Source organism: Panthera onca, chromosome A2 (assembly GCF_046562875.1).
Source record: "Panthera onca isolate mPanOnc1 chromosome A2, mPanOnc1 haplotype 2, whole genome shotgun sequence".
In the NCBI taxonomy this organism is placed as follows: domain Eukaryota; kingdom Metazoa; phylum Chordata; class Mammalia; order Carnivora; family Felidae; genus Panthera; species Panthera onca.
In genome coordinates, this window is record NC_138340.1 from 118,766,865 (window position 1) to 118,791,886 (window position 25,022).

Sequence of the window (25,022 nt, forward strand, 5' to 3'; positions counted from 1 at the left end):
GCAGTCGGGCTCCTGTTTCTCCTCGGAGACTCCTCAGGAGGCAGGCCCTTCAGCTCTCGGTCCTGCCCTCCTGTTCCTTGCCCTCCCCCACCCCTCCCCCCCACAATGCCAGGGGAAGGCTCCGGGAGTCTCAGTGGACCACGGCTGCGGAAATTTCTCGGGGCGCCCGGAGCAAAGAGTGGCCTTTCACTGCTACTGGACAAAGATACTGGGATTGCAGCCCGGCCCCTCAGAGGCCTCTGGGCCTCCCGGCAAAAGGGACAGGTCAAAACCAGGAGCCGGGCCTCGCCTCCCCTTGTTTCCTAGCCTTCCTCGGTTGCTTGCGCCGCCAGGCAGCTGGCCCCAGTGGGAGCGAAGCCCAGCAGGTTCCCGCTCTAAAAGCCGGCCAGAGGTAAAACCGGGGTTCTGTCCTCCTCCACCCCAGTCCGGCCCGGCCCCCACCCAGAGACTCTCCCCCACGCTCCCCTGTCCCAGAGAAGAAGGTGCAACGAGCTGACCCGCAATAAATAGAAAAGAATCAATATATTTTATTTGGCAAAAAGTTAAATATCTCAACACAACAATTTGGTCAGTAGGCCTTGAGGTAACTATTGCAAAATATACAGTGTATGTTGAGCCCGATGGAGACCCCAGATTCATCAAGGATACAAATCTACAGTAGCCCAATGGCGGTTTCATAGTGTATAATTTATTATCAATAAAATTAACTCCATTACAATAAGCATTCATTTTCCCCCCGACTAAAATTAAATGTAAACCATAGGTAGTAACCTTCTGCACATATGTATAGCTCCGAATTTCCTCCATGTTCATCCGGTGCAAGAACCATATGCAAGCTTGTCTGATTAATTTTTCTTTAATATGTGGATTATATATACAATGGATAAGACAGGTCTATAGAGTATGTAGAGACTAAAATGCCCACATTTCAAAAGAGGAGAAAACCCATGAATCTGTGCATCCTGGAGAACACTTTCTTTCTTTTAAAATTTTACTTCACTGGGAAATCCTTACAGCTAGCTTACAATCAAAGGTTAACAGCCTAGTTATACAGAAGACATATTTCACTACCGAGAGCTATACTCTATGCAACTGTTTTTCTCCCTCATCAACAACCTGAGTTGAAATTGAATTTTCTAGCTTTCACAATCACAACGGGTGCATCACCCAGCACAGAAGTTTGAGTCACAAAACATAATTACCACAATAAAACACAGTGTTCAAGTATCTGGGCAGATCACTCTGCCGCACAAAGAGCAAATTAAATTAACTACACAGACTAAAAACTATACAGCTCGCCATCAACAGTTGTGCATTACAAAAAGGTAGTTTTTTTTTTTTTTGTTTGTTTGTTTGTTTGTTTGAAGTCAGGAACAGGTAGATTTTTAAAAATATATATACAAGCTAGCACACACAGCCATCAGCACTAATGCTCTCCCCCCCCCACACACACCTTTTTTTCCTCTTATAGAAAATGGAAAGCTTACAATACCTCCTCCTTGAAAGCGGCAGGCTGAGGAACCAGCCTGAGCCGGGTCTGCCAGGGGGAGATGAGGCCTGGAGTTTAGAGCCGCTTTGTGCGGGGTGGTGGAGGCTGGGGTGGGATGGGGGTGGGAGAAGGGGACGACGGGCAGTCCTTTCTCTTTCTCTCTAGCTCGCGCTCTCTTTTCTAAATGAACTCCAGTCGAATCACTCGTCTTTTGCTCGGTCCTTGTTGATTTTCTTCATTTTCATCCTGCGGTTCTGGAACCAGATCTTGACCTGCCTCTCGGTGAGGTTGAGCAGTCGGGCCACCTCGTACCTGCGGTCCCTGGTGAGGTACATGTTGAACAGAAACTCTTTCTCCAGTTCCAGCGTTTGGTGTTTCGTGTAGGGACAGCGCTTCTTGCGCGTGGAGCGCGCGTGGAGCCAGTTGGCAGCCGGGTTGCCTGCGAGGGAGACAGACGGGATTTAGGAGGAGGAGAAGCACTACCCACCCCCCTCCGCTGGGGGCCAGGGAACCTCCTAGGGTCTCCCGCCAAAGTGCAGGGCGCTGCTGAATTGGTTAGGGAAGGCTGCCGGACCTCCGACACAATGGAACGGTGGCAGACAGACAGAGGAACGGTCACTTACAATTGCACGCAGTAAAACCTCAGCTTCCCCCTCCCTTCAGAGGCCCTCTTTTCTCTTCCTCTGTCCTCCTGTCCTTTTCCTCTCCTTCCCACCCTCTGCACTTAGGGCAAAGAGTGAAATTTGGAAATAGATCTTCCTCTTGCCAGGCAGGGCGAAACCACCCTGCCCTGTGTTCGTGCAGCATTAATATTCTCTTCTCCCTCTCACTAATACACGCGCGCGCGCGCTCTCTCTCGCCTTCCCCACCTTTCCTTCTACTTTTCCCACTCCTTTGACCTCTCTGGAAGGCCGTGAGAGCTGGGCAGCCGGCCTGGCGCCCCTAGGCGCCCCGAGGGCGTTGATCACTTCTCCACTTTATTTGAATAATCTTGCACGGGGACCCTCGTGGCCCGGTCTCCTACAGCCTCATCTTGGGCAGGATTTACGCCACCACTGGCTGAAGGCAAGAAGTGGAAGGAATCGGCCCGTCTTCTCCAGCGTCTAGGCTGCAGTTGCTGCCGCCGCTCCAGGACATCTAGCCGCACAAAAGATTCTCTCTGCCGAGCTGCTTTCGAAGAACGGCCCAAAGTATTGCTGTCCTGGTACCGGGCAGCCAGGAAGAGGGGCTGCTGGTCTTGGCTCGGCCAGCAGCGCCCGCCTCTCTCTCTCTCTCTCTCTCTCTCTCTCTCTCTCTCTCTCTCTCTCTCTCTCTCGGCGGCAGCCGCCTCCCCTCCCCCCGAAACCCGGCGACCAGCTTGTCATTGCTCCCTGGACTTGGGGCCCCATCCGAGGCATCGTAAACAGCAACTTCTGGTTCCCGGCCCCTGCTCAAGAGGCTCCCAGCGCAGGCGAAGGCAGGCTCAAGAGAAAGCTGAAGGGCTGGCAGATCCTGGTGGCCGGCGTGGAGGCGGCGGCCGGCCTGAAGGGAGGAGACACTTACTGGGATCGATGGGGGGCTTGTCTCCGCCGCTCTCATTCTCAGCATTGTTTTCGGAGAAGGCGCCTTCACTGGGCTGTTTTTCTCTATCAACTGGAGGAGAACCACAAGCATAGTCAGTCAGGGACAAAGTGTGAGTGTCAAGCGTGGGACAGTCACCCCTTCTGGCGGACAGTGGTTCAGGTTTAATGCCGTAAGGCCGGCTGGAGGGCAAGCCCGCGAAGGAGAGCGCGCCGGGCGTGGGCTCCAGCCAGGAGCGCATGTACCTGCCGTCCGGCGCCGCCGCCGCCACGGGCGCCTGGGGGTGCACGTAGGGGTGGTGGTGGTGGTGGTGATACACTGCAGCGGGCACCGCGTTGGCGCCCGCCGCGTGCACCGGGTTCCACGAGGCGCCGAACACCGCCGCCTTGGACTGGAAGCTGCACGGACTGAAGTCGGGGTGCTCCGCCAGCGCGGTGGCCTGCCGGGGAGGCTGACCCAGGGCCCCGGGCGCGTAGCGGCCAGCGCCCAGCTCGTCCGCAGCGTCGGCGCCCAGCAGGAACGAGTCCACGTAGTAGTTGCCCAGGGCCCCGGTGGTGGCCATCGCTGTGCCCCGCGCCTGGCCGGTCGGCCCGACCCGCGGAAATTATGAAACTGCAGATTTCATGTAACAACTTGGTGGCACCGGGGAGGGGGGGGGGAAGTACAGTCACCTAATAAGTTGCCGGCGCCCGCGCCCCCATTGGCCGCGCGCGTCACGTGCCCGCCCGGCAGAACAATAACGCGTAAATCACTCCGCACGCTATTAATGGCCCGGTGTTTTGCAGTCATAATTTTTATAGCAAAAGCCATATGTTTTTATGCAAAGGGATCGCGGCGCTCCACGATCGGGTTTGTTTTAATTGTGGCCAACGAAGATTAAAAGATCAAATCTGGCCTTGCCTCTGTACTCTCCTCCCCTCCCACCGCCACCACCAGACACACACTTCTTAAGCGGACTATTTTATATCACAATTAATCACGCCATCAGCAAGGCGCGGGTCCCGCGTGCGAGTGCGGCCAGTGGAGCCCCTCACATAAAATTAGACAATAATTGAAGCCATAAAAAAGCAGCCAAATCGCATTCTCGCTCTACTGTATTTAAATCTATATTTATGATATTTCATAAGGAGTTATTGTTTCAGAAGCCACACAGGCTGGTGGGAAGTTGGGAACGACCAACAGATTCGTTTGCTTCGCCGTGGCTCCCAGCTGTAAAAATTTACGAGGACTTGGAAAGGTTAAATTAGACTGTTGTGTTTGGTTGGCGAGCTCCCTGTAAATAATTCCTGCAGTCCCCGGAGATGCGAGTTTACCCCGGGCCGGCCGCGAAAAGTCAAATTCAACGCAGTATCCGTCCCAATCGAGCCACCGCCGCCCCTGCCCGAGCGCGCTGGGCAGGGACAGGCCTCTGAGTGGGGCACCGCCTATTGTGGGGCCCTGAAATCTGCCCGATTGGATCTCCGGGCGCTCGGGCAGCTCCCAAATTTGCCGCTGCGCCTCCAGCGAGCGCCCCACCGAGGAGCGGCCAGCTGTCCCCGAGGCCAACGGTTGGAGGGCCTGGTTGTGCCGCGGGGTTCGCTCCCAACCCCGCGCCCCCGCTCTCTGCTTGTTGTCAGCCGGGAATCAGGATCCCCAGGCAGACGCAGCAGGCGACCCAACACTGTGCCCCGACCTCGAAGGCCCTCACGCTGAGTTCTTCAGGCTTTGTCGCACTCCCCAAACCCGAGCTGCGAAAAAAACACGAGGCAGCCTCAGTGGAAGGAGAGATCGGCTTTGGAGAAGGTAGTGCCTCCAATGAGACCGCGCGGCTCCAGTAGCTGGGAGGCCCGCACCAGAGCGGCTGGCCTCGGGGCCCAGTATGAATTCTTCAGGGTTCGCTCCTTCCTTCCTTCCTTCCTTCCTTCCTTCCTTCCTTCCTTCCTTGCCACTGTCCGTGTTCCCCCCTCGGTTTCCACCAGGCCAGACGACTCTGCAGAGTCACAAGGCCCAAAGCTAGGCCACGGCAGCTCAAGTCCAGGGCTAGAAATTAAAACGGGGAGGGGCACGGGGCATTGACTTTAATCCCATCCTTTAGCTTGGCCAAATTGAGGAAGGTATTTCTCACCCCTTAGAGTCTTTAAGGGGTAAATTAAAAGGCCTCTGCCTCTGTTAGTTGGAAGAAAATACCCACCCCCAAATCCGAACGGAAAGCAGCGACTCCTAAAAACGGGGTAATTAAATTCACGTGTGAACACTGTGCCTGCAAGAGTGTGTTTCTCATTAACCCACTTCCCTGGCGGCTAGGGCAGGCGGCGAGGGCGCTTCCATCCCCTTTTCTGCCTTCATTCTCCCCAACAGTTCCAGTAATCCTCCCCCAAACCCTGTACATCCCTGTCCCTAACGGGACCCTCAAATGCCAGGCTCTGCCTCGGGGCGAGGCTGAGACGCCAGGCAGAGACCAACTGGGTGCCCCTTTATCCGCCCGCGCCGGAAGAGGGAAGTGGCCGACACAGTGAACTCCGACGACGTGGCTGGTCCTGGTCGCCTCAGCCTCCTCCCCCCTAATATTTTCCTTTCCCTGTAAATTCCTCCGCGTTATCCCCACCCCCACCGCGGCCCGGTGTGTCCCAAATATCGGGCGGTTCGCGGTGCCTCTGAGATTTTCATGAAGATTTTCATTAAGAAATATTAACCCTAGAGGAAACCTCGCTCCTAATTGTAATTGTCTGCGAAAAGGCTGGACTCGCCTTGTTGTTTTTTCGACTTTTTGTGCCCAGAGAAGACACAAATTATTACTAGTATATTTTTTAAAACAAAAAGGCTCTTCCTTTAAATGGCTTTAGCCCCCAGAATAGGGCAGTTACTACATAATCAGCAGGCGCTGAATGTTCATCAGTACTTACTTGTGCCTAGACGGTGAGAAAAATTACAAAAACAAAAAAAACAAAAAAAACCCTAACGTTATCCCCTTTCAGCCCAGAGATTTGGGGAGAAAATATTCAGGCTTTTGAGTCAGTTTTTTTTTTGGAAATGAAAGGGACTGCGTGTGTATAAAAAAATAACAAATGGGTATAATTACAAACCATCTCTTTTCGCCTGAGAGTTCTAAAACCTTGGCCTCCAAAACAAATCCAATACTCTGGTCCAGAAAATAGCACAGAGGAGTTGAGGGGAAAGCAGTGTGCCGGCCTTTCAGATAACAGGACCGCAGGCAGAGCAATGGAAACAGCTCCTGCAGCTGGAGCAGGGTGGGGACTCAAAGCTTGGTGGGCATGAGTCTGATGGCGTGTGTGTGTGTGTGTGTGTGTGTGTGTGTGTGTGTGTGTGTTTGGGAGCCAGGGAGGGACGAAAGTTGTTTTCAGTTCCGTAAGGATTCAACTGGCTTCCAATGGTGGACTACAACTTGGAACAAGGGCTCAAGTTTGTATTACAATGGTTCTGGAATTTAGGATTTCTTTCTGCTATTATTTGAAACAGACTAGAGCTGGAAGGGTCCCTGCCTCCAGCACCTTTCTGCACAAGGATGCCATATCTAACAGACTCTGAACCTGACAGAAGCTACTGGCAAACAGGCAACCAATCTTTGCCCTACCAGGGTTCCCTTACCGCCGCTAAAGCCTGAGCTGGGACCTGCAGGCCCAGGAGACTCGAGGAAGCTTCCAGGCGGAATTCCCTGCGTAGCCAGGCTCCACATAGCTTGGCTGGGCCTCAGCACAGGTCCCAGCCTCAGGTGCCCAGTTAGGGTAGGGAGAGCCTCCTTGCCCTTGGTGTGGGCACACAAAAACGCCGCCAATGCCCTCTAATCGGATCTCTTAGGCTGCGGTTGCCAATCCGCAGAGTAAGAACGCAAGGCCGCCGCCATCCGGTCGTGATCATAACCGAGGCCTTGTCTGTGCAGCACCACACCAGGCCCAGATCCACAGCCCTGGACAGCTGTCCCACGCAAGCCCTTCCTTGGCAGATTCCGACCACAACTTGAGCGCGCAGAGAAAAATAAGTCCCCAGCCCCAGACTCTCCCCAAACCAGCCCTGGGTCCCTCCCGGAGTTAGAGCTAGGGAGGCGAGGTGGTAGAGATAGAAAAGTAGGCACAGAGAGACTGAAGATGAAAGAAAAATAAAGGCAAGGGAAGACGGAAGAAGTAAAGGAAGGGAAAAAACAAAAAAGCAAAAAGAGGAAGGAAGCGAGGAAGAAAAGGAAGAGTCAAAGGCGACTCCTGGGAGCCGAGGGCAGCTTACAGAAAGAAGGGTAAGTGACAAGGCCAGGATCCCAGCCCCTTTCCGCCCTGTCCCTCCTAGTTTGGCCTGAGTCTCTCTCAAAGGGATCTTTCCTGATCTCGACCCTGGATTGGGACTGGTAGTATCCCAGCCTTGCAGGAGAATGGCAGGATCCCTGGCCAGGCACAGGCCTGGAGTGGGGGGAGGCCCAGGATGGAAGCGTGCGCCCCTGACCTTGAATGGCTCAGGGCCCAGAATTCCTACCACGCCCCCGGCGTCCGCCAAGGAGTAGCTAACCTGACCATACCTGCTCGGGGCCAGGTGGGCACGGGGTGGGAGGTGAAGCCAGCAGCCTGACAAAGCGCTGAGAAGGAGGCAGGGACGCGGCTCCTGCACGGGGAAAAGCCAAGGTTGCCACCGCAGGCCTGGCACGACCAGGGCCTGGATGCCCCGCCCGGCCCGGCCCCCGCGCGCACAGGTACCTGGAGACGATTTCAACTGAAGTAATGAAGGCAGTGTCGTGCTGTCGAGAGAAAGGTGGATCCCAACAACAGGAAACTACCTAAATCACCGACCAGTTCTGGTGCTGCCCGCGCGGGGCTGCCTCGCCCGCCGCTGCCGCCGCCACTGCCGCCGCCAAAGGGAGAACCCTGCGATCGCGCCCGGCCGAACCCCCCCCACCCCCACCCCTTGCCAACCTGCGCCTGCGCTGCCACTGTGTGAGCGGCGCTACCGCTAAGGCATCACGGAGGGAGAAGCCACCGGCCCCGGTAAGGTAAACCTGGAAGAGGGAAGGAAGGAAGGTAAAGGAGAGAGAGGAAAATGGAAGGAGAGGAGAACGCGAGAAGAGAGGAGAGCGAGCAGTGTGCGTGCTCGTTTCCCAAATCTTGCTTCTCAGCGAGCACGCGCCGAGCTGCGGCAGCCCCGAGCAACTCGAAAGCGCCAGGGTCGGCACGCAGCCCGGCTCCCAGTCTGGTCTCGGCCTCCGGCGGCTCGCTCCCCGCCACTCGCTCTCCCCCTCTCTCCCTCCCAGCCAGCCAGCCAGCCGGGGCGCTCCCGCGCCCCCTCCCCCTGCCGTCGCGCCCCCCCCCCCCACCTCCCGCGAGCAGGAAACGCGTGGCCCCGAGGAGGGCGACCAGGTGGGGGAGGCCATGCTGGGGGAGGGGGCCATGCAGCCAGCAGCAGTCTACCTAACTGCTGCCGCGGACGCTAGTGACGCGCTCTTGGCCCAGCCTGCTCCCCGGATTCTTAGGCTGGGGGTCATCTGGGACCAGGGGACCCACAAAACAACCGGCGTCTGCGAGCCTCCCTGGGGCTCCCGAAAGAAATCCTGTTTGGCTTCCTCTGTCTATGCAGCTCCCCTCGCAACTGAAACCACTGGTCCAAGACAGCCACAATCCAGATATACTAGCAAGTCATAAAACTGAACAAAAGCCGACAAACCTTACGGCACCAGGGCTATAGGGCCCAGACAAATTACGACCGTCTAGGTAATATTTAAATAGATGCCTAAAGTAATTGCAGGGGGCGCGGGCTAGTCCTCCTGTTGTAAAAGTGGTGGCCGGGATAAAGTGGAAGGTGAAGATAAGAAGTCAAAAAAAGAGGTAAAATTAAAAAGCTTCATTCCACAGCTTTTATTCTTCTATAAGAACATAAACATCGTCTTTTTTCCACGCACAGCAGCATTACAATATTAATTTATTCTGATTTAAGATTAGAAGTAAATAGAGCTAGAACTAACATTTATAATAACGATAGAATGCATTTGCATAAAACAAGATTGGCAATTTTTCATAATAATAGACATTTATACAGATTTGTATTTATAATTTTTCTTTTTCTGCACCTACAGGTTTGACCCTTTTATGCATGTAACTTCACAGTATAAAGGAAACCCAAACAAAGTCTCCCTTCTCTAGTCTATTCCGCTTGCCCCAGCCCTCCTTGGGTTCTATGAATTTTAGAAAGGAAAAAGAAAGAGGAAGAAGAAAAAAGAAAATGAGAAAGAAAACTCTCCACAAGACAGGGAGAATTGCGGTGTGCTTGTCGTGTGTTACCAGTGGTAACAATTACTTAATGACAAAAAAACCCCCACTAAATCCGCACGCATAAACAAAACTACCTTAGGTTATTTATCTACAGGCAGAAGGATATGGAAATTCAGAGGTAAGTGAAATAATTTAGTCCCACAATGCAAGACTAACACAAACTGGAAGAGAAGTTTCCTTCTCCTGGTTGCTCTTTTTTTTTTTTCTTTTTCTTTTTCTTTTTTTCCTTTTAAAGCTGGGATATCTTACAGAGGAAGGAAAGATTAATCTTTCTTACTCTCAATTTTTTAATCAGCCAAAGTCAAGCCCTTTTGCCAGCCTGCATGTCCATGCCTGTAAGCCCTTCTCTTTGCCAAGGAAGAAAGAAAGAAAGAAAAAAGAAACCCAGGGGCCTGTGTCCCCTGATTAAACACAGCCCAGCACTCCAGGCAGGCGAGCCCGGTGGCGGCTCCTTGCACCATTGACCTCAGGCCAGACACCTCAGCGCCTACAATGGGACCTCGGCCTTCCGGCTAGGTTTGCCCGCCCCCGCAGGAAACCAGCTCCACCGGGAGGACCGGAGCCATTTCCAGCAGAGGAACCCCGAGACAGCAAACCAGCCCAGTCGCCGCTCGACACTTCAGGATAATAGTTCTCTCTCTAGAAATTTAGCACGATATGGCTTTTTCCCCCAGAAAACAAGTAAACCAGCACCAAGCAAACAAAGGAACAAAAAGTCAGAACAAACCAGCCCTGCACAGATGTAACGGCCAGCGAGATGGCGAGTGTGGGAGGGAGGAATGGGGCTCCGGCACAGGTGCGAGTTCCTGGGCAGAGGCCGAAGACAGAGGGAGGAGAACGGCTCTCTGGCAGCGGGGAAAAAAAAACGGCGTTGCCTGGAGCTTCATCAGGAAAAATTAAAATTGGCTGTGAGCTCCCGGATCCGGTTTTCTCGGTTCATTTTCTTCAGTTTCATCCTGCGGTTCTGAAACCAGATTTTAACTTGTCTGTCCGTGAGGTGGACGCTGCGGCTGATCTCTAGGCGCCGCTCTCGAGTAAGGTACATGTTGAACAGAAACTCCTTCTCCAGCTCCAGCGTCTGGTGCTTAGTGTAAGGGCAGCGCTTCTTCCTGCCGCTCTTTGCTGTGAGCCAGTTGGCTGCGTTTTCGCCTTTGGAATTGCCTGGCATTCAAGAGAATAAAGAGGGGAAGGTTAAATCGGGGCCAGGCTAGGCTGTGCGCAGGGGTGAATTTGGGACTTCTCTGCCATGAGAGGGATGCCCTAAGTCACACAGAGTTTTGCGGCCGTCCCCCCCCCCCCCCCTTTAGCTTGCTCAAGAAGAGCATTCCTCCAACAGGCATGTGCAAAATGGACAGGGCCTTCAATCTACACCTACCCTCCCAGCTCACATGTCCCTCCACTTTCCCCCAAACACCTGTTTTAACATAAAGCTGCCCAGGCGCTCCCAGAACGAAAGAAGGAAAGCCTGCTGCTGTACGGCAGGCTGTACTGCTTGAACTTAACGCCTTTCTCTGCTTCTCGCCCCAAGGCAGACAAGCACTTCCTGCAGCCCCCAGGCAGGGGGCATGGGTGCCTACTTGGAAGGGAGGGGGGCCGTTTGTGTCTCACTCCAGTCCCCTGATTGCCTAAGGCCCAATGAGGAGAGGGACAAGGACACAGTTGGGACCTGGAGAAGGCACAAAAAAACTGATTCGGGGTCAAGGGCCGTCCCTCACGTCCTTCCAGGAGCCAGGGACGTGCAGTCTGGGCGATTCCGAGTTTCAGGGGAAGTGAAATGGTCCCTTTCGGACTCTCAGCTCAGGGCCCCGGCGTCCGGGCGGGATTTGCCTTTTCTTCTCCCCGCAAGGAGGATTCCCGCCCCTCCAGCAACTTTGAAAAAAGCATGGGGGATCGTAAACTCGAACTTCGCCGGTTAATGGGCTTATTTATTGGTGCTGGCGGCTGCTTATTTTGGATGCCTTACAAACATCCGTGCTATCTGCGGGCGAGCCACTTTCCTCCCTCCCCCTCCCCCCGCGTGGGCCGCGCCTCGCAGACTGGGCCCAGACCACGGCTTAGGGTGCTCCGGGCCACGGAGAAGGGCATGCACGAGAGGGGGGCTGCTTGTCCCTGTCCTCGGCCCCAATTGGGGTGAGCTGAGGCCAGCGCGGAGGACGTCTTGGTGTGGGGCTCTAAGTCGGACATGAATTTTTACTGCGTCCCCACGCCCAAATATTAAAAAGCAAGTTCACAAGGTCAGCCTGCCTGCAGCTTGGGCCAAGGCCGGCCGGCTGCTGCGCGGACTCCTGGCTCTCTGCTCTTTCCCTTCTCTGGGTCGGCTTGCCTGTCTGCCCGCCTGACTGCGCCCCTTCAGCGCGCCCTGCTTACCCAGGGAGTCCTTCTCGGGCGAGGCTTTGCTGCTTTCGGAAGGGGCTGGGGAGAGCTCCTCCGCGGCCGAGGACGACGCGTGCGCCTCCTCGTCGCCCTGCGAGCCCCCGCCGCCGCCACCGCAAGTCAGCGTGGGGGGCGGCGGTGAATCGAGGGCTCGCTCTTTCCGGGCTGCATCCGCTGAGCCGGAGGCGAGTGCGGGTGGCGGGTCGAAGCCGCGCCCGGGGGGCTGAGCGGGGAACGGGCCGGCGCCGAGCTGCTGTGCGCCGCCGCTGCTGCCGTAACCCTTGGCCGTGCCATAGGCCTGGGAGAGGCGGAAGTAGCCGGGCACTGGCACCCCGCTGGAGGTGCTCAGGGCGCAGCCGTCGGGCGGCGGGCCTCGCGGGAAGGGAGCCAGCTCGGCTGCGGCGGTGGAGCCTTTGGGGCATTTGTCCGCCGAGTCGTAGAGGCAGTAGGAGCTCTCCTCTTTGATGTTCTGCGCGAAAGAGCACGAGGTGGCCTGCGGCGGGGGTTGGGGTGGTTGCGGCGGGGGCGGTGGCTGTTGCTGGGGCGGTGGCGGCGGCGGCGGCCCCTCGGGCTGCTCCATCCGGCACGACCGGGGCGCGTCTAGCCACAGGTCTATAGGCGCGGGCGCGTAGCTGTGCGCCCCAGGACCTAGGCCCCCGCTGCCGCCGCCGCCGCCCGGCGACGCCGCCTCATTGCGCTTGCCTCCCAGAGCCGGGAAGAGCCCGCAGCTCTGCAGCCCGTAGGGCAGGTCGGCCGCCGGTGGCAGGTAGACCCCGCCGTGGGCGTAGTAGCCGCCTCCACCGCCGCCCCCGGCGCCGCTGCCACCGCCGCCAGCCTCGCCTCTGCCGGAGCTGATGAGCGAGTCGACCAAAAAAGAGTTCGCGGCCGGGCTCTCCGAGCATGACATTGTTGTGGGATAATTTGGCGAAGGGAGCAGATAGCCCTTTCTGGCTGACATTTCTTGTGCAAAACATGCTGAATACGATTAGCAATCCCCCCGCACCGCGGCGGGCGCCCGCAGCCAATCCTGAGCCAGAGTTTCCGCGCGACCACTCCCAGTTTGGTTTCGTAGGCGCGGGGCCGCTCTCCGAGGGCGCCCTCTGAGCCCACGATTGATATAAATATGTAATCTGTATTGATGGGCCAGGAGACGCACACCCAATACCTCAGCCCAAAGGCCAGGAGCTGTGGGGGCTGCCCCAACGTGGCTAGTGGGGGGCCTGGTTCCCGGGCTAGCCCCGCCCACGCTCGGACGTGAGCCCTCCTGCGGGGTCTGTTTCAAGGGCCCTTGGGCCCCCGCGCAGTTAACAAGTGGGGTGTTTATGGTGCGCACCCCGGCCCGCCTTGGGTGCTCCCCACTCTTATTTCGGAATTAGCCACTAGCCCTCCGTATACTCTAAACACTAAGCGGGCCTATTGTAGGGCCTCAGACTCTTCCCATTCGGCTCCGGACCTGGAACTGTCTCCTACAAGTGGCCGACCTGGCCGTAAGGCCACCAAGAACCTCAGAGTGTCCGAGATCCAGAGCGCACTGGAAGCCGGCTATTGCCACTTCTTTCTTGATTCCCATACGTAATTTCCCCCCAAATGTATTGCCCTGGCTTCTCAACCCCCACTCTCTCCCCAGCCAGTCGTTGATCCACTTAGGATCTTTGTCTCTGGTATGCTCACCTGGCTTGCTTTCTCTGAAGCTGCTGTCGGTGGACCCTGGTGAGCTGGAAGAGAAGGGGGGTGGGGATGGTAGAAGCGACTGGCAACCTTGGCTGAAAGACTCCCCTACCCCTATTCCGAGGTCAGAGCCAGGTCCAGGCACCCCATAGCCCCATTTCCCCGGTAGCTTCCAAGCTCAAACGCCGTTTCAGGGAAGTGAAAGAAACATTGCTCTTCTGGGTCTTGGGTTTGACTGGAGGCGACGACCTGGAGGGGTAAACTTGGAGAAGGGGCGGCGGATGAGCACCTCTGCCGTACAATTCTCAAGCTCTCCCTTTAGCCTTGGCATTCGCACGCTCTCGGAGGTTATGACTAGAACCAGTGTCACCACACTCCTGCCTCTTCGTCCCCTCCCCTCTTCCCCCCTCCCCTCCAAACCCGCGGCTGGGGCAGCCCTCACTCCCGCGGTGTGCGCATTTTAACGAGGCCCGCGGTGAGGAAATCCGTTCCCGGCAAGCCCGGGCTGGGCTCGTGGCCCAGTTATAGCAGCATTTGGAGGCCAGGCCCTTTGCTCAGCAGACACCGGGGCCTCCTTTTTCCCTGGCCGTAGGAACGCTCTCTCAGTCAATGGAAACTGCTGTCCCAGGGCGCTAGCCCCTGTGTGGGCCTCTTACATGTCTCAGGAAATGCGACCTTTTCCGGCCCGGATCCAGTAGAATCCAGGAGGTCTCTGCCTTGCCCCTTGCCGGTGGGCTACAGCTCTCCAGGATGCCCCAGGCCTGCCCGCCGCACCAGCTCCAGCCCCTGCAGAGGCCTAGACTGGGGCTGCTAAACGCCGGGATCCCAGGAAGCAGACCGCTCAGGCCTCTGCCTGCAGCGGGGAAAGACCCTTGCATCCCGGGTGATTTGCCAGGCACTTGGCCTTGTTCCTCCCGGTGTGAACCCAGACCGAGAAGGAAGCCGAGCCTGAGAAGACCCAGAGAGGGTGCACGGGAGAGCTGGCGGAAGAGCCCTGACGCTGGCTTCTGAGATGCAAGCAGTTGCGGAATCTGCCTGTTGTGGCTGCTCTCCGCCCGCCCGCAGCGCGGGCGGCCGCGCCACAGTTTGCGCTGCGCTCTAGCCGCTTCCACCCAACTGGCCTGCGCCTGGCGGTGACCGGATCCGCAGACTGGGCATCGGGGGTACAGAGGAGGGGGATAGGGAAAGACAGAGAGACACAGAAGGAGAGAAGGCCAGAGGGAGAGAAGAGAGAGGGGGAGAGAAGGGGAGAGAGTCTGAGAACTAATTCTTTCCAGTCCACAAGCTCCTGAGGCCGAAGTAGCAGCGCAGCCGAATCAAGTATGTGTGGAGAGATCAGGAGCTGTCCTTCACTGCCCACCTCCTTCCCACGAACAAGGCCAAGGTATTTCTAATCTGGCTAGGCCCACGAGATGGACAAACTTACATATGGAAAGCTTTAGAGCTCGGAAACCTAGGACCCTTCTCTGGATGGGCTTGGTCCTTATCCCACTCACCAGGAGGGTGTAACGCATTGGGACTGTGGCGCTCAGCAGTGCTACTGGGAAATGCCACAAAACTGAGGACTGCTTGAGAAGGGGCTTTGCCTCTTAGCACTGCTCATGCCAATCAAGAAAGCTCTGCAGAGTGTGAAGTAGGTCCCAAGAACAGGAGAGGGTTCCTTGAAAAGAACACGTCCCAGCAGGCCAATGGGCCGGGACTTGGTTACTCTCCCCACTAAATGCACAAAGCAACTTCCCAAGGCTGTAGATTGGAAAGGGTCAGTGGCCATGGGAGAGGATGCTTGAGATGGCAGAGGCTAAGAAAATAAAGTGAAAAGTCAATGATCTAAACCTATCTTTCTCTTTGAAAGTTAAGGCCCCTTTGGAAAAGCTAAGGCCAAGCTCTGATTCTTATCCTGTGAAAAATGCACATCTGGGCATTCCCACAATTTGACCCATCATTCTCAAGGAGTTCACAGACTCCTCACAGTCTTCTCCTTGGGCCCTCCAGTATGTTCCAGGACCCTCTGGAATTCAGCAGCCCTGCCAGTTTGACTGGTAAGACAAGCCGGTTGCCCCGGCCCTAGGCAGTTCAGGCTTAGTCTGGTCAGGGCTCTGTAGGGTGACCAAATGGGCTTCTAGGCTGGATAAGATCCAAGAGCATGCAGGTGCCAACCAAGGTTACAAAAGTCAGCTTGGTGCTGCATCTGCTATATGAAGGTCCCCTTGGCTGCCGACTCAGAGGAGGTGGAAGGCTTGCTGCAGCCTCTCAGACCATGGCATTGGCACTTGGGTCTTCACTGACCTTTGGGAGAGCTGGATGTTTTTCTCCAGTGTCTTTTCTACCCTTGCAATAAACCAAACGGGATGTTGAGTTTCTTGCTTAAAAAAAAAAAAAAAAAAAAAGGATGACGATGATGAGGAGTGTGTAAGCCCATGTGAGAGTTCTTCTCTGGCCCAGGACCGCCACCCCACCCCCACTGGGGCTTGCCGAGCCTGAAGCCGAGCGGAATGGACAGCCTGCCGACGCGCCGGGGCGCCGACTGGCCTGCTGCCGCTGGTTCGGACGAGAAGATATCCACGCAGCAGAAACTCAAGTTAGAGGCTACTGCCCTTTCAGCTGGTCTTGGAGCTCCCAGCATCCCCGACTGCCCCCAAGCCTCTGCACTCCCCAGACTGTAACACTGAGGTGTTAACTTTCTCAATAGAATATTCCGTTTATCGATTGCCTGGGCTTTCCCAAGGTTCTCCATTCCCGAGAGAGATTAAGAAAAGCGATTTAGTTGCAGCATGTGTAGGCTTCTGGACACTCTCTTCCCTCTAACCCATTTGCCTTCTTTTCTTCTCTCCTCTTCTCCCTCCCTCCCAGCTGCTGAATTTCTCTCTCTCGCCCTCAGGATGCTTTTGACCTAAAACTCTCGGTGCCTGCTTCCTTCAGCCAGGCCTGTGTAGTGGTTATATGGCAGCCCCTAAAGCCCACGTTTTATTTAGGAGTAAATATCGTCTGTTTCTACCTGGGTAATAACGCTTCCCCTCCCCGTGGCCATGGAGCCGAAGTAATCGCCAGGCCAGTGGAAAAAGCCCTTTGGTGAGGATTACGATGCATTTCACCAGAGAGCGGCTTCCTACTCCTCCTGAGTAGGCCCTCGCAAATGACCAGAAATAACAAACTGTTATTACCAAAGAACACCTCTTTTTAAAAATACTGGGTACTGAGATTGAGATAGCCAGTAAACAATCTGTATCTGTAAATTGTTCTCAGGGCTTTCCGGGGTCAGAATTAACTGACCCGTTGTGGAGTTGGGCTGTAGCATCACAGAGGAAAAATAAACGCTACTTTCACATATCTGTTTTAACAAAAATTATGGACTTCTCTGATTCTCTCCTTTACTGTATAGTTAAAATATTTTTTATTGTAAGCGATGACATTCTTTTCTCGTTCATCTTTAAGAATGTCAGCATTTCCAGGGATATTTGCTGTGTCTGCTTTGAATTAATCAGGTGCAATCTATCCCTCAACAACGCACTTTAAACTTTTCTCTAAATCCAGCCATTAAACTGGCCCTTCTCTCCTGATGGGGGAGTGTTGGGGCCTTTTCTCATGCTCCCTAAGTTACAGTATCCTTAATTTTGTCCGTAATAAACTGCTTCTGGCCTTGAAACTGGAAGTGGTTCTGGGATTTTAGGGAAGGCTCAGGCTGCAGACAGCATGGTGCGGGTGCCCACTCGGTGTGGTTCCTGTGGCTGCCTTATTCTGACAGAATTTGGAATCCCGAGCTCAACAAAGACTAGCGACTTTTGATAGACAAATTTACGAACACACACACAGGCACACAGGCAGCGCCTGTTTTCTGAGATTCCTGCCCCCACTCACCCATGCACTGTATATTTGTAAAATAAAAAAAAACCATTTCAAGAAACTAATGAAAACATCGGAATAAAAACTTAAATATAAGAAAAGAGGACCTTTGAATCCAGCCTCTGAAATCTTAAGTCAAACGATTATTTTAAAACTTGTTTTATGACAACGCTGATGGACAGATTGTGATCAGAGTTGATTCTCAGTGCGAGCTTTCGAAAACGTATAGGTATTTACCAATACCCTTTTTGCATATTTTGCAAAATATGCAAAAGATATCATTTTTACATCTAAGAAATCACCACAAAACCCCAGCCCGGTTTATAATGGTACATTCCGAATAAGCAAATACAGACTTCTCCGGAAGCTTCAAAAATCATATGTGACTTTTTTGAATTGGCCTTCTTCAGAACAAAGGTTTTCCCCAGGCTGCTGGGGCACCTAGTAGGAAACCAGCAGCCTCCCGGATGTCTGCCCCAGGGAATAAGCCAGCCCCAGCGGCCACGGTTGCTGACCACCTCATTGTTTGGAGTAGAAACTTTATTTTTCCCAGCCCCGCCATCTCTCTCTCTCTCTCTCTCTCTCTCTCTCTCTCTCTCTCTCTCCCTTTCTCTCTCTCTTTTCCTCTCTCTCTTTTCCCCTCTCTCTGCCCCCCCTCTCTTTTTGTTGCCACCACAATCCCGATCCCAGTAGAAGCAGAACTCTTTCTCTTGGATGCCCCCCATCCTTGGCTCGTCCCATTCTGAACATTTCTAGAAAACTGAAAGATCGCCTTGGGTGAATTGATGGCGCAGGGAGCTTAAATCGTCAACTTTTCCACTTAGGCCTCCCCCTGCTTTCCAACCTTAGTGAGCGATGGGAGAAAGGGGGGGTGGGCTGAGTGCCTATAGCGTCACCCAGAGCGCACAAACCCAGCCACTTTTCCCAGTCCTGCTCTGACATCGGCCACTTCCCCACTCCCGCCTCAGCCAGATTGAAATTGCTAAACTTGTGGCCTCTTACCTTGACACATTTCCGAAATCACTGCCAAGGGACAGCAGGCTTCTCCGTGCCGCGACGCCTGCGAGGCCTAAAGAAGGCGCGTTGCTTTAAATTACACCAATTACTTCTCGAAGGTGACCCCCCCTTTTTTTGATACTAAGGGGAGCGGGACAAGTGAAATAATGTAACGTGCTGCTCTTAGTATCAGAAGCGAACAAAGGCCGAGAATCGCGCTGGGGTTCCCGGCTCCCCGGCGGCTTTGACATTGATCGGACGTGCGCCATCTCGTGGCGGCTGAGTGACTAGGCCTAGCCCGAACTTCAGCCCGGAGCCCGGGAGAGGGAAGCAGGCTCCAGGCATAGACTGAGGGAAAGAATGTGCCCAGCCCGCTGCTAAAGAGATCTCATTTTTACATCTAAGAAATTGCTGCAAAACCCCAGCCGGGTTTATAGCGGCGCATTCCAAATATGCAAATTGGCCGGCCCCGGACGGGTTTACGACCACATTGTCACAGCCATCGGAGGATGGGCTTTTATAGGGCTCAGAAATCAAACCCGCGCCCGCTCGCCGCCCGCCCGCGAACAGTCCTCCTGGCTAGACTCTCTCTAGCAACTTGCAAGACTTTGGTTAATCTTTAACCGTCCCAAAGGAAGTCTTTCCTTAAACCCTGGGTTTCCCTGCCCACCCCTCACTGCCCCCCAAGAGAGTCGTTGTTCACCTCCGTGTGTCTGTTCATCAACCTAGACATTCATCTAGGGGGTCTGTCCCATTCCCTTTTGAGCTCGATTTCCCCAGCCGCGCCAGTTAGACAAACACACAAACACATAAACAAAGCGCGGTCTGGGGTCTGTGGCCTCTCTCCAAATTCCACCTTCTCTGCAGTTCTGGCCCTGCCTGGGTGGCTAGGGAGAGGGTGGGGGTAGAGGTGGGGGGGGGGGTGGGCAACAAAAGGCTCTGGCCTTTCCGCTCTGCCCCTCAAGGTTATGGGTGATGTCCAAATTTAAGGCAGAAGTTCAAAGGCAGGAAACAAAGAGGAAACCGGCATCTTTCTTTCCCCAAAGGGAAAAGGCAGCCTCAGCTGGGAGCTTGGGACAAAGTGCCCATAGAGGCTCCTGAGAGTCTACTCTTTGTGCCCAGACCAGTCTCTGTCTTCCTAAGGAGATCCCCAGGGCACCCTACAGTGCTTCTACTTCAGGCCTCCTAGTCCTGAGGTGAGCAAACCCAGCTTGGGATCAAACTAATCAGCCACTTCAAAGCCCAGGGCTTTCTCCCAAGCCTCTCTCCAGTCTGAAAGGATGAAACCCCCAATTCCAGGTCCTGAGATACTCCATTCCTGGGACCCCGCCCCCCACCCTTCCCAAAAGGACCTGCCCAGCCACCTTGGCTTCCCAAGCCTGGCTTCCAGTGGAGTTAAATCCCGACTAAGTCACCTCCCCACCCCTGCAGGGGCCTGATAACTTGCCCCTTTTTGGGGGGGGAGGGTTGGGGGGGCAAACATTTGGCAGTAAAAGGCAAACAGGAAGAGGACTGTCACACCAGGACCCAATACTCAAGTTTCCACAGTCTTTATTTTCCTTGTGCCCTGTCGCCTGTGTACATGCTGCGACATACGTGGTGGGTGAGAACGGAGGACAGGCCAACACTCCCATTACAAACAGAGCCATCAGACACTTCTTAAAACAGGGAGGCAGAGGAGATTCCATGGGAGGGTACCTGGCTTTCTCAGCTGAGGTCCCCAGAGCCTGTAGGGCCAGACTACCTTAGAGCTTACCCCTATGCTTTCCGAACATTCCAAGAAATCAAAAAGATCATTCCCAATACCCTTCCCGCCCCTCCAATCCCCCAAGGAAGTCAACGAATGGCAAAATTTAAAAAGTATTCAAACAAAATAGGTTATGGTTCTTTTATTTACAAGTCTTTTGAACACCATCCCTGTATGAAGCGTACATTCAAATATTTTTAGCAGTGAGTGAGTTTAATCGTGGAACACTGTAAACAGATAGAGCCTTTAAATATTCTCTTCATCATCTTTTTCCCCCTCTACATTGCATCTTTTAAAATTCGCTTTGGTTCCTGCAGGGAAATATATATATATATATATATAATATAATATTTATTTTTTAAAATAATTCCAAACTCCCTTGAGCTCTTGGAAGGTCGCCGGAAGCTTCCAAGCTCAGTTCTGGGGTGGCGAAGGGCAGAGTGCGGTGCCAGAACTGGGTATTTTGGGGACTCAAGCCCCTCATAGCTGGGGACCGCTGGCCCAGCCCACTGTGTCGCTGAGCAAATCCAAGCCTCAATTAAGTGTGGTGGAAACTTTGCCAGGCTGCCGCACTCCACAGGCATTTCCTGCAGAGATCTTGGGGCCAGCGGCCTGGATGCAGCCTCTTAGCTTTTTGATGTTTTCCACCTCGGGAAAGGTCTGCTCTGTGACCAGGCTTTAGGCCTGAGTGGCAGGCCAGGAAGAAAACCCTCACCGGTAGGAAAAACTAGGTGGGCTGCAGGAGACAACTGCTGGAAGCCCAGGCCTCAGACAGTGCATTGAGTGGCTAGGAGGGGTGGAGAGCTGCTAATGCCACCTGGAATAGATTTTTTTTTTCCCCTCCAGGATCAGCAGCCCTCTCCCACCTCACAGTCACCTTTTAGTCCAGCCGCCGTCTTTCACATTGGCTTTGGAAAGCAGCCCCACTCGGAACATCTAGGAATCCTCCCCCCTTCCTCCTGTTCCTGTCCCCAAGCTGAACTGGGTTTAAAGACAGAATAGCTTCTTGACGCAGGGGTCCTGGGGGGTGGGCAGGCTCCATGTGGAGGGTCCTGGGCCCAGGTCGTTCTCCAGGGCGCTTGGCAGGGGGCCCAGTCCTGATGGAGACCACACCCAGCCCAAAGCTCCACAGTCTCCAAGAATGAACCACCAGGGGTCCCAAACCATTTATTCTAGTTGATGCACAACTCTCCAAATCCAATTTTTGTTAGGAATCTTAACCACAGATGCCCAAGAGAGTCCCGGGCCGCCTCCTTAGAGGCTGTCTCCGTGTGGCCTCCTCTCTTTTGCACATCTCTTTTCTTCGAAAGTCACCACGTGCCTTGACCTTGTCAAGGGCAAAATCTGCATATAATCTCACGTGTATGAAACCCCCCACCCAATTCCAGCAGGCTGGAGCCTTAGAGGAGCGGGTTGGCCGAGTAGTACTGTAAACGGTCTCTGTTAATTTTTTTTTCCTTCATTCTCCTGTTCTGAAACCAGATTTTGACTTGACGGTCAGTGAGGTTGAGCATGCGAGACAGCTGCAGGCGCTTCTCTTTGTTGATGTACACACTGAAGAAGAATTCCCGCTCCAGCTCCCGGATCTGGTACTTGGTATAGGGGCAGCGCTTTTTTCTGGTGCGTTGGCCACCTGTGGAGGGAGAAAGAAGCAGGGAGTGAGTCAGGTGTGGGGGCTGCAGTCCGTCCTTGAGCCCCGAGTGGAGGAAAAGGGCTGGCCCAAGGGACTGGCCCTGTGCAAACCCCATCAAGGTCTCCTCAGTCCCCTGCCTTCAGACTCCTACTGCCAGCTGGGAACAGGCTGCAGGCGGAGACTCAGCCCCAGATAAAAGCCAGCTTCCTAGATAGGCCCCCAGGGAAGCTGCTCACGCTGCCCCCAGAGCAGAAAGGAGGGTTCCTTACAGCAACAGGCTAGTTTGTGCCGCAGAGGCGGCTTTCAAAGCCGCCGAGTGGGGGTTGCCGGCTGCCTCCAGCCCCGCCAGACTAAACAAACAGCCGCCCGCGGACATTTCACCTTCAAGCACCTGGGCTGCTGGTTCCTGAGGCAGTAAAGTCGGCCCCAGCCCCAGTCTTTCCCGGCTGCGGCCCTGACTCGGCCCTTGTTAGCATCTGAGTCAGCTGCCGGGTCTTTGTCAGCCTGCGTTCTGGCCACCAACTCCTGCCTCCTGGACCAGCCTCCTGGCTTCCACGAGGTGAGGGGGTGGCAGCGGAAGCCCCCTACCCTGGGCCTTCCCTGAGCACCAAGGCCACAGAGCCACCCAGGTCCCCAGCAGGGCAGGGGTGCTGATTTAGATAGGGTGGAGGGAACAGGGGCTTCCCAAAAGCTGCCGGCAGGCTTCACTTGCTCCCCTTTTCAATAAAACTTCACAGGAGGAAAGGAAAAACCCGCTTTTGACAGATTGAATAACAATTGTTAGTAACATGCAGTTGGACAGAAGGCGGCACGTAATTGCCACCGCGCCAGAGGAAAATGGCTTCCTTTTGGATAAAAAGGCCAACTTTGGCTTAATTTGTTCCTTTTAATGTGTTGCTCGAGCTACAGCGGGCTATTTTATCTGTAAAACACGCTCCTAGCGCCGTCGTTAAACAGGGATGCCTTTGAATCCCGGCTGGGACTGGAGTCGCGGCGCAACACATGGCTTTTATAAAAATCTCCGGATTACCTCGCTATCAAAGGCTCCCGGAGCCTTTGCAGGGGGAATTTACAGGCGCCCACCTCCGGCTCCCCAGCCCGATCTGGCCCTGAGCGGGGTCGAGCTGCCGGGCTTGGGACTGAGAAGGGAAAAAAGGGGAAAAGGGAGTTGTGTGTGTGTGTGTGTGTGTGTGTGTGTGTGTGTGTTGTGTGTTTTTTTTTTTTTTTTTTTTTGCAGGCATGCCTTGGCCGGTGGGTATTTCACGGCCAATTTCAGCACTCGCCACGTGATCCCGCCTTTTATAACAAAGTTTTGTTGGGGGAAACCTAAAGGCCCTTCATAAACCTTATATGCTTATAAAACAGCATATAAAAATTTAACAGCGGTGCTGCGCTAGATTTCCAACTCCCCTTTCATAAAGCGCAGGGCGCTTGCCTTTATACGTACTGGAGCCGCTGGCCTTGTCCTCAGTGTGGCCGGAAGACGACTCGGGGCTGCTGCTGCTGTCAGGGCGCCGTCGCCGCTCCTTCTCCTCCGCCGCTGCCGCCGCCGCCTCCCGGCAGCCGCCGCCGCCGCCGCCGTCCGAACTTGAAGTTGCCGGCGTGCCCGTGCCCGTGGCCGCTGCCGCTGCCGCCGCCGCCGCCGCCGCCGCCGCCGCGGAGGTCGCTGCGGCCGCCGGGGGCCCTTTCTCGGCGCTCTTGTCCCCGGGGTAGTCGGAGGAGGCGAGGTTTTCCGGGGTGCCGTAGGCCGTCTCGAAAAACTGGTCGAAAGCCTGTGGCAGAACGCCGTTCCTGCCCACGGTGCTATAGAAATTGGACGAGACGGCGGGGGTGGGGTGGTGGTAGACGTTGGCCGAGCTCTTGGCCAGCACGTCGCCAGGCACGCCGGCCGCGCTGGGCGCCTGCAGGCAGTCTCTGTGCACGAGCTCCTCCGCGGAGTAGCAGTGAGCCAGATTGCCGCGGGGGTGCCATTTAGTGGCGGGCTCAATGGCGTACTCTCTGAAGGTCACTTCGCGTACGGGTTGGACCTGGGGCAGGTTGGAAGAGTAGGAGTATGTCATTGGGCGCGAAGACGGGGTCTGGGGCAGAAAAGAAGGGAGGCTGGAGAAATCTGGACCCGAGACGTAGTAAGTACAACTTGGCAAATACATGTTAGAGGAGCAGGGACCACGCTCATCAAAATCCATCATTGGGCTACCTTGGGCTCTCCGCAGTAGCCGAGCTTAACATGATTCTCCACTGCAGCTGCCTCTTTGAAGCGGATCCGTGAAGTAGAAATTTGGAGACGTAAGCTGACGTGGAAATCTATCCCCATCCTTAGCAGGGAGGTGCTGGTCATGTGACCCGATGTTGAAATTGACAAGCTGCGAGCTGGTCCGGGCCTTTTTTTTTTTTTTTTTCTCCCCTTTCCTTTCCCCCCTCCCCTCCCTCCCCGGCTTCCTTTCTTTGTAGCCACCTCAGGGGAAGCAACAGATCGTCACTCGGTGTTCTCACCGAAAGCACGTAATCGCCGGTGTAACTCATGTTGGCTGGGGGGCCTCCCGGCGCGCGGCGAGGCTGGGGTGCGTCCCATGCCACTCGCTTGTGCTCAGCTGCACGGTCCTGGCCCTCAAGTGCGCCGAGGGCGGCGAGAGAGCTCAACTCCTGCCACCCATCACTCCCCGGGTGAGGGATGCCCCAGGCTGGGGGTGGCCGGGTGGGAGCTCGTCGCTGCGTGGCCCGTGCGCGGTCCTGGAATCTATTCTCCTGGAGGCTCGCGTTCGCACCTCCTTCTTCGCTATCCCCCTCCCACAGGCTTGCTCTGGAAACCACCTCTGCCTCCGACTCTGGCCGGACCCCCTTCGGGGCCAGGGTTCGCAGCCGTGGATGTGCCTGCCTCGTGGCTTGCCCGATTTGCACGGTGACTTGATTACACGCTCGCATTCATGGTCACTTCCGAAGCGCTTTAGTGCCTTCCGTCCCTAAACCGCCAACAACCAGGGCGGCTTCCCCCGCGGTTTGTCAGGCATCTGCAGGTCCCGGAAGGGCCTTCGTCTTACCCGGGATCCACCTCCACTTCATTCTCCCCGCCGGCCTCCTCACTCCACCCCCTGCCCTTGAAGAACCCCCCCCCCTCCTCCCCGCTGCCTGCCGGGGTTCGGAGTCGCCCGGCAGAGCCGGGGGCTGTGGGGGCTGCGCCACGGTGCATGGGTCCGCCCGCCTGCCTGGTCTGATGGAGCTGAGGACCCGGGAAGCCGTGCGGTTGAGGCGAGCCTTGGGCTGCTTTAGGGGCGCTGACAGCCGAGGAGCGTTTTCCTGGGTATGCTGCACCTTCCGCGGGCTCAGCAGGCTGCCAGCGGAGCTTCAGAGCTGAGTGGGGGCAGTGAGGAGACGGCTAGGGACAGGGAGCCGTGGCTGAGAAAAGGGTAACATGCTTCCTCTCCTTCCTGGCGAAGCGTGAGAGCCAGTGATGTGCAGGGAGAAACTCAGAAGGCT

At 55.3% G+C, this 25,022-nt stretch overlaps 3 protein-coding genes across 3 annotated transcripts; all 3 read right to left on the bottom strand.

Moving 5' to 3' along the window:
- Positions 1-507: 507 nt before the first annotated feature.
- HOXA9 (homeobox A9) lies at positions 508-3,818 on the bottom strand. The gene is made up of 2 exons (XM_060632781.3): positions 3,032-3,818; positions 508-1,928 (listed from the first exon to the last, which is right to left on the bottom strand). Exons 1-2 carry the CDS (start codon positions 3,609-3,611, stop codon positions 1,690-1,692), a joined length of 819 nt encoding a protein of 272 aa, XP_060488764.1. The 5' UTR covers positions 3,612-3,818; the 3' UTR covers positions 508-1,689.
- A 6,194-nt stretch (positions 3,819-10,012) lies between these two features.
- On the bottom strand, positions 10,013-12,764 carry HOXA10 (homeobox A10). Its single transcript, XM_060632779.3, has 2 exons — positions 11,659-12,764; positions 10,013-10,452 (listed from the first exon to the last, which is right to left on the bottom strand). The coding sequence occupies exons 1-2, from the start codon at positions 12,620-12,622 to the stop codon at positions 10,178-10,180; spliced, it is 1,239 nt and encodes a 412-aa protein (XP_060488762.1). The 5' UTR covers positions 12,623-12,764; the 3' UTR covers positions 10,013-10,177.
- A 7,327-nt stretch (positions 12,765-20,091) lies between these two features.
- Positions 20,092-23,849, bottom strand: HOXA11 (homeobox A11). Its single transcript, XM_060632782.3, has 2 exons — positions 22,996-23,849; positions 20,092-21,548 (listed from the first exon to the last, which is right to left on the bottom strand). The coding sequence occupies exons 1-2, from the start codon at positions 23,735-23,737 to the stop codon at positions 21,316-21,318; spliced, it is 975 nt and encodes a 324-aa protein (XP_060488765.3). The 5' UTR covers positions 23,738-23,849; the 3' UTR covers positions 20,092-21,315.
- Positions 23,850-25,022: the final 1,173 nt, after the last annotated feature.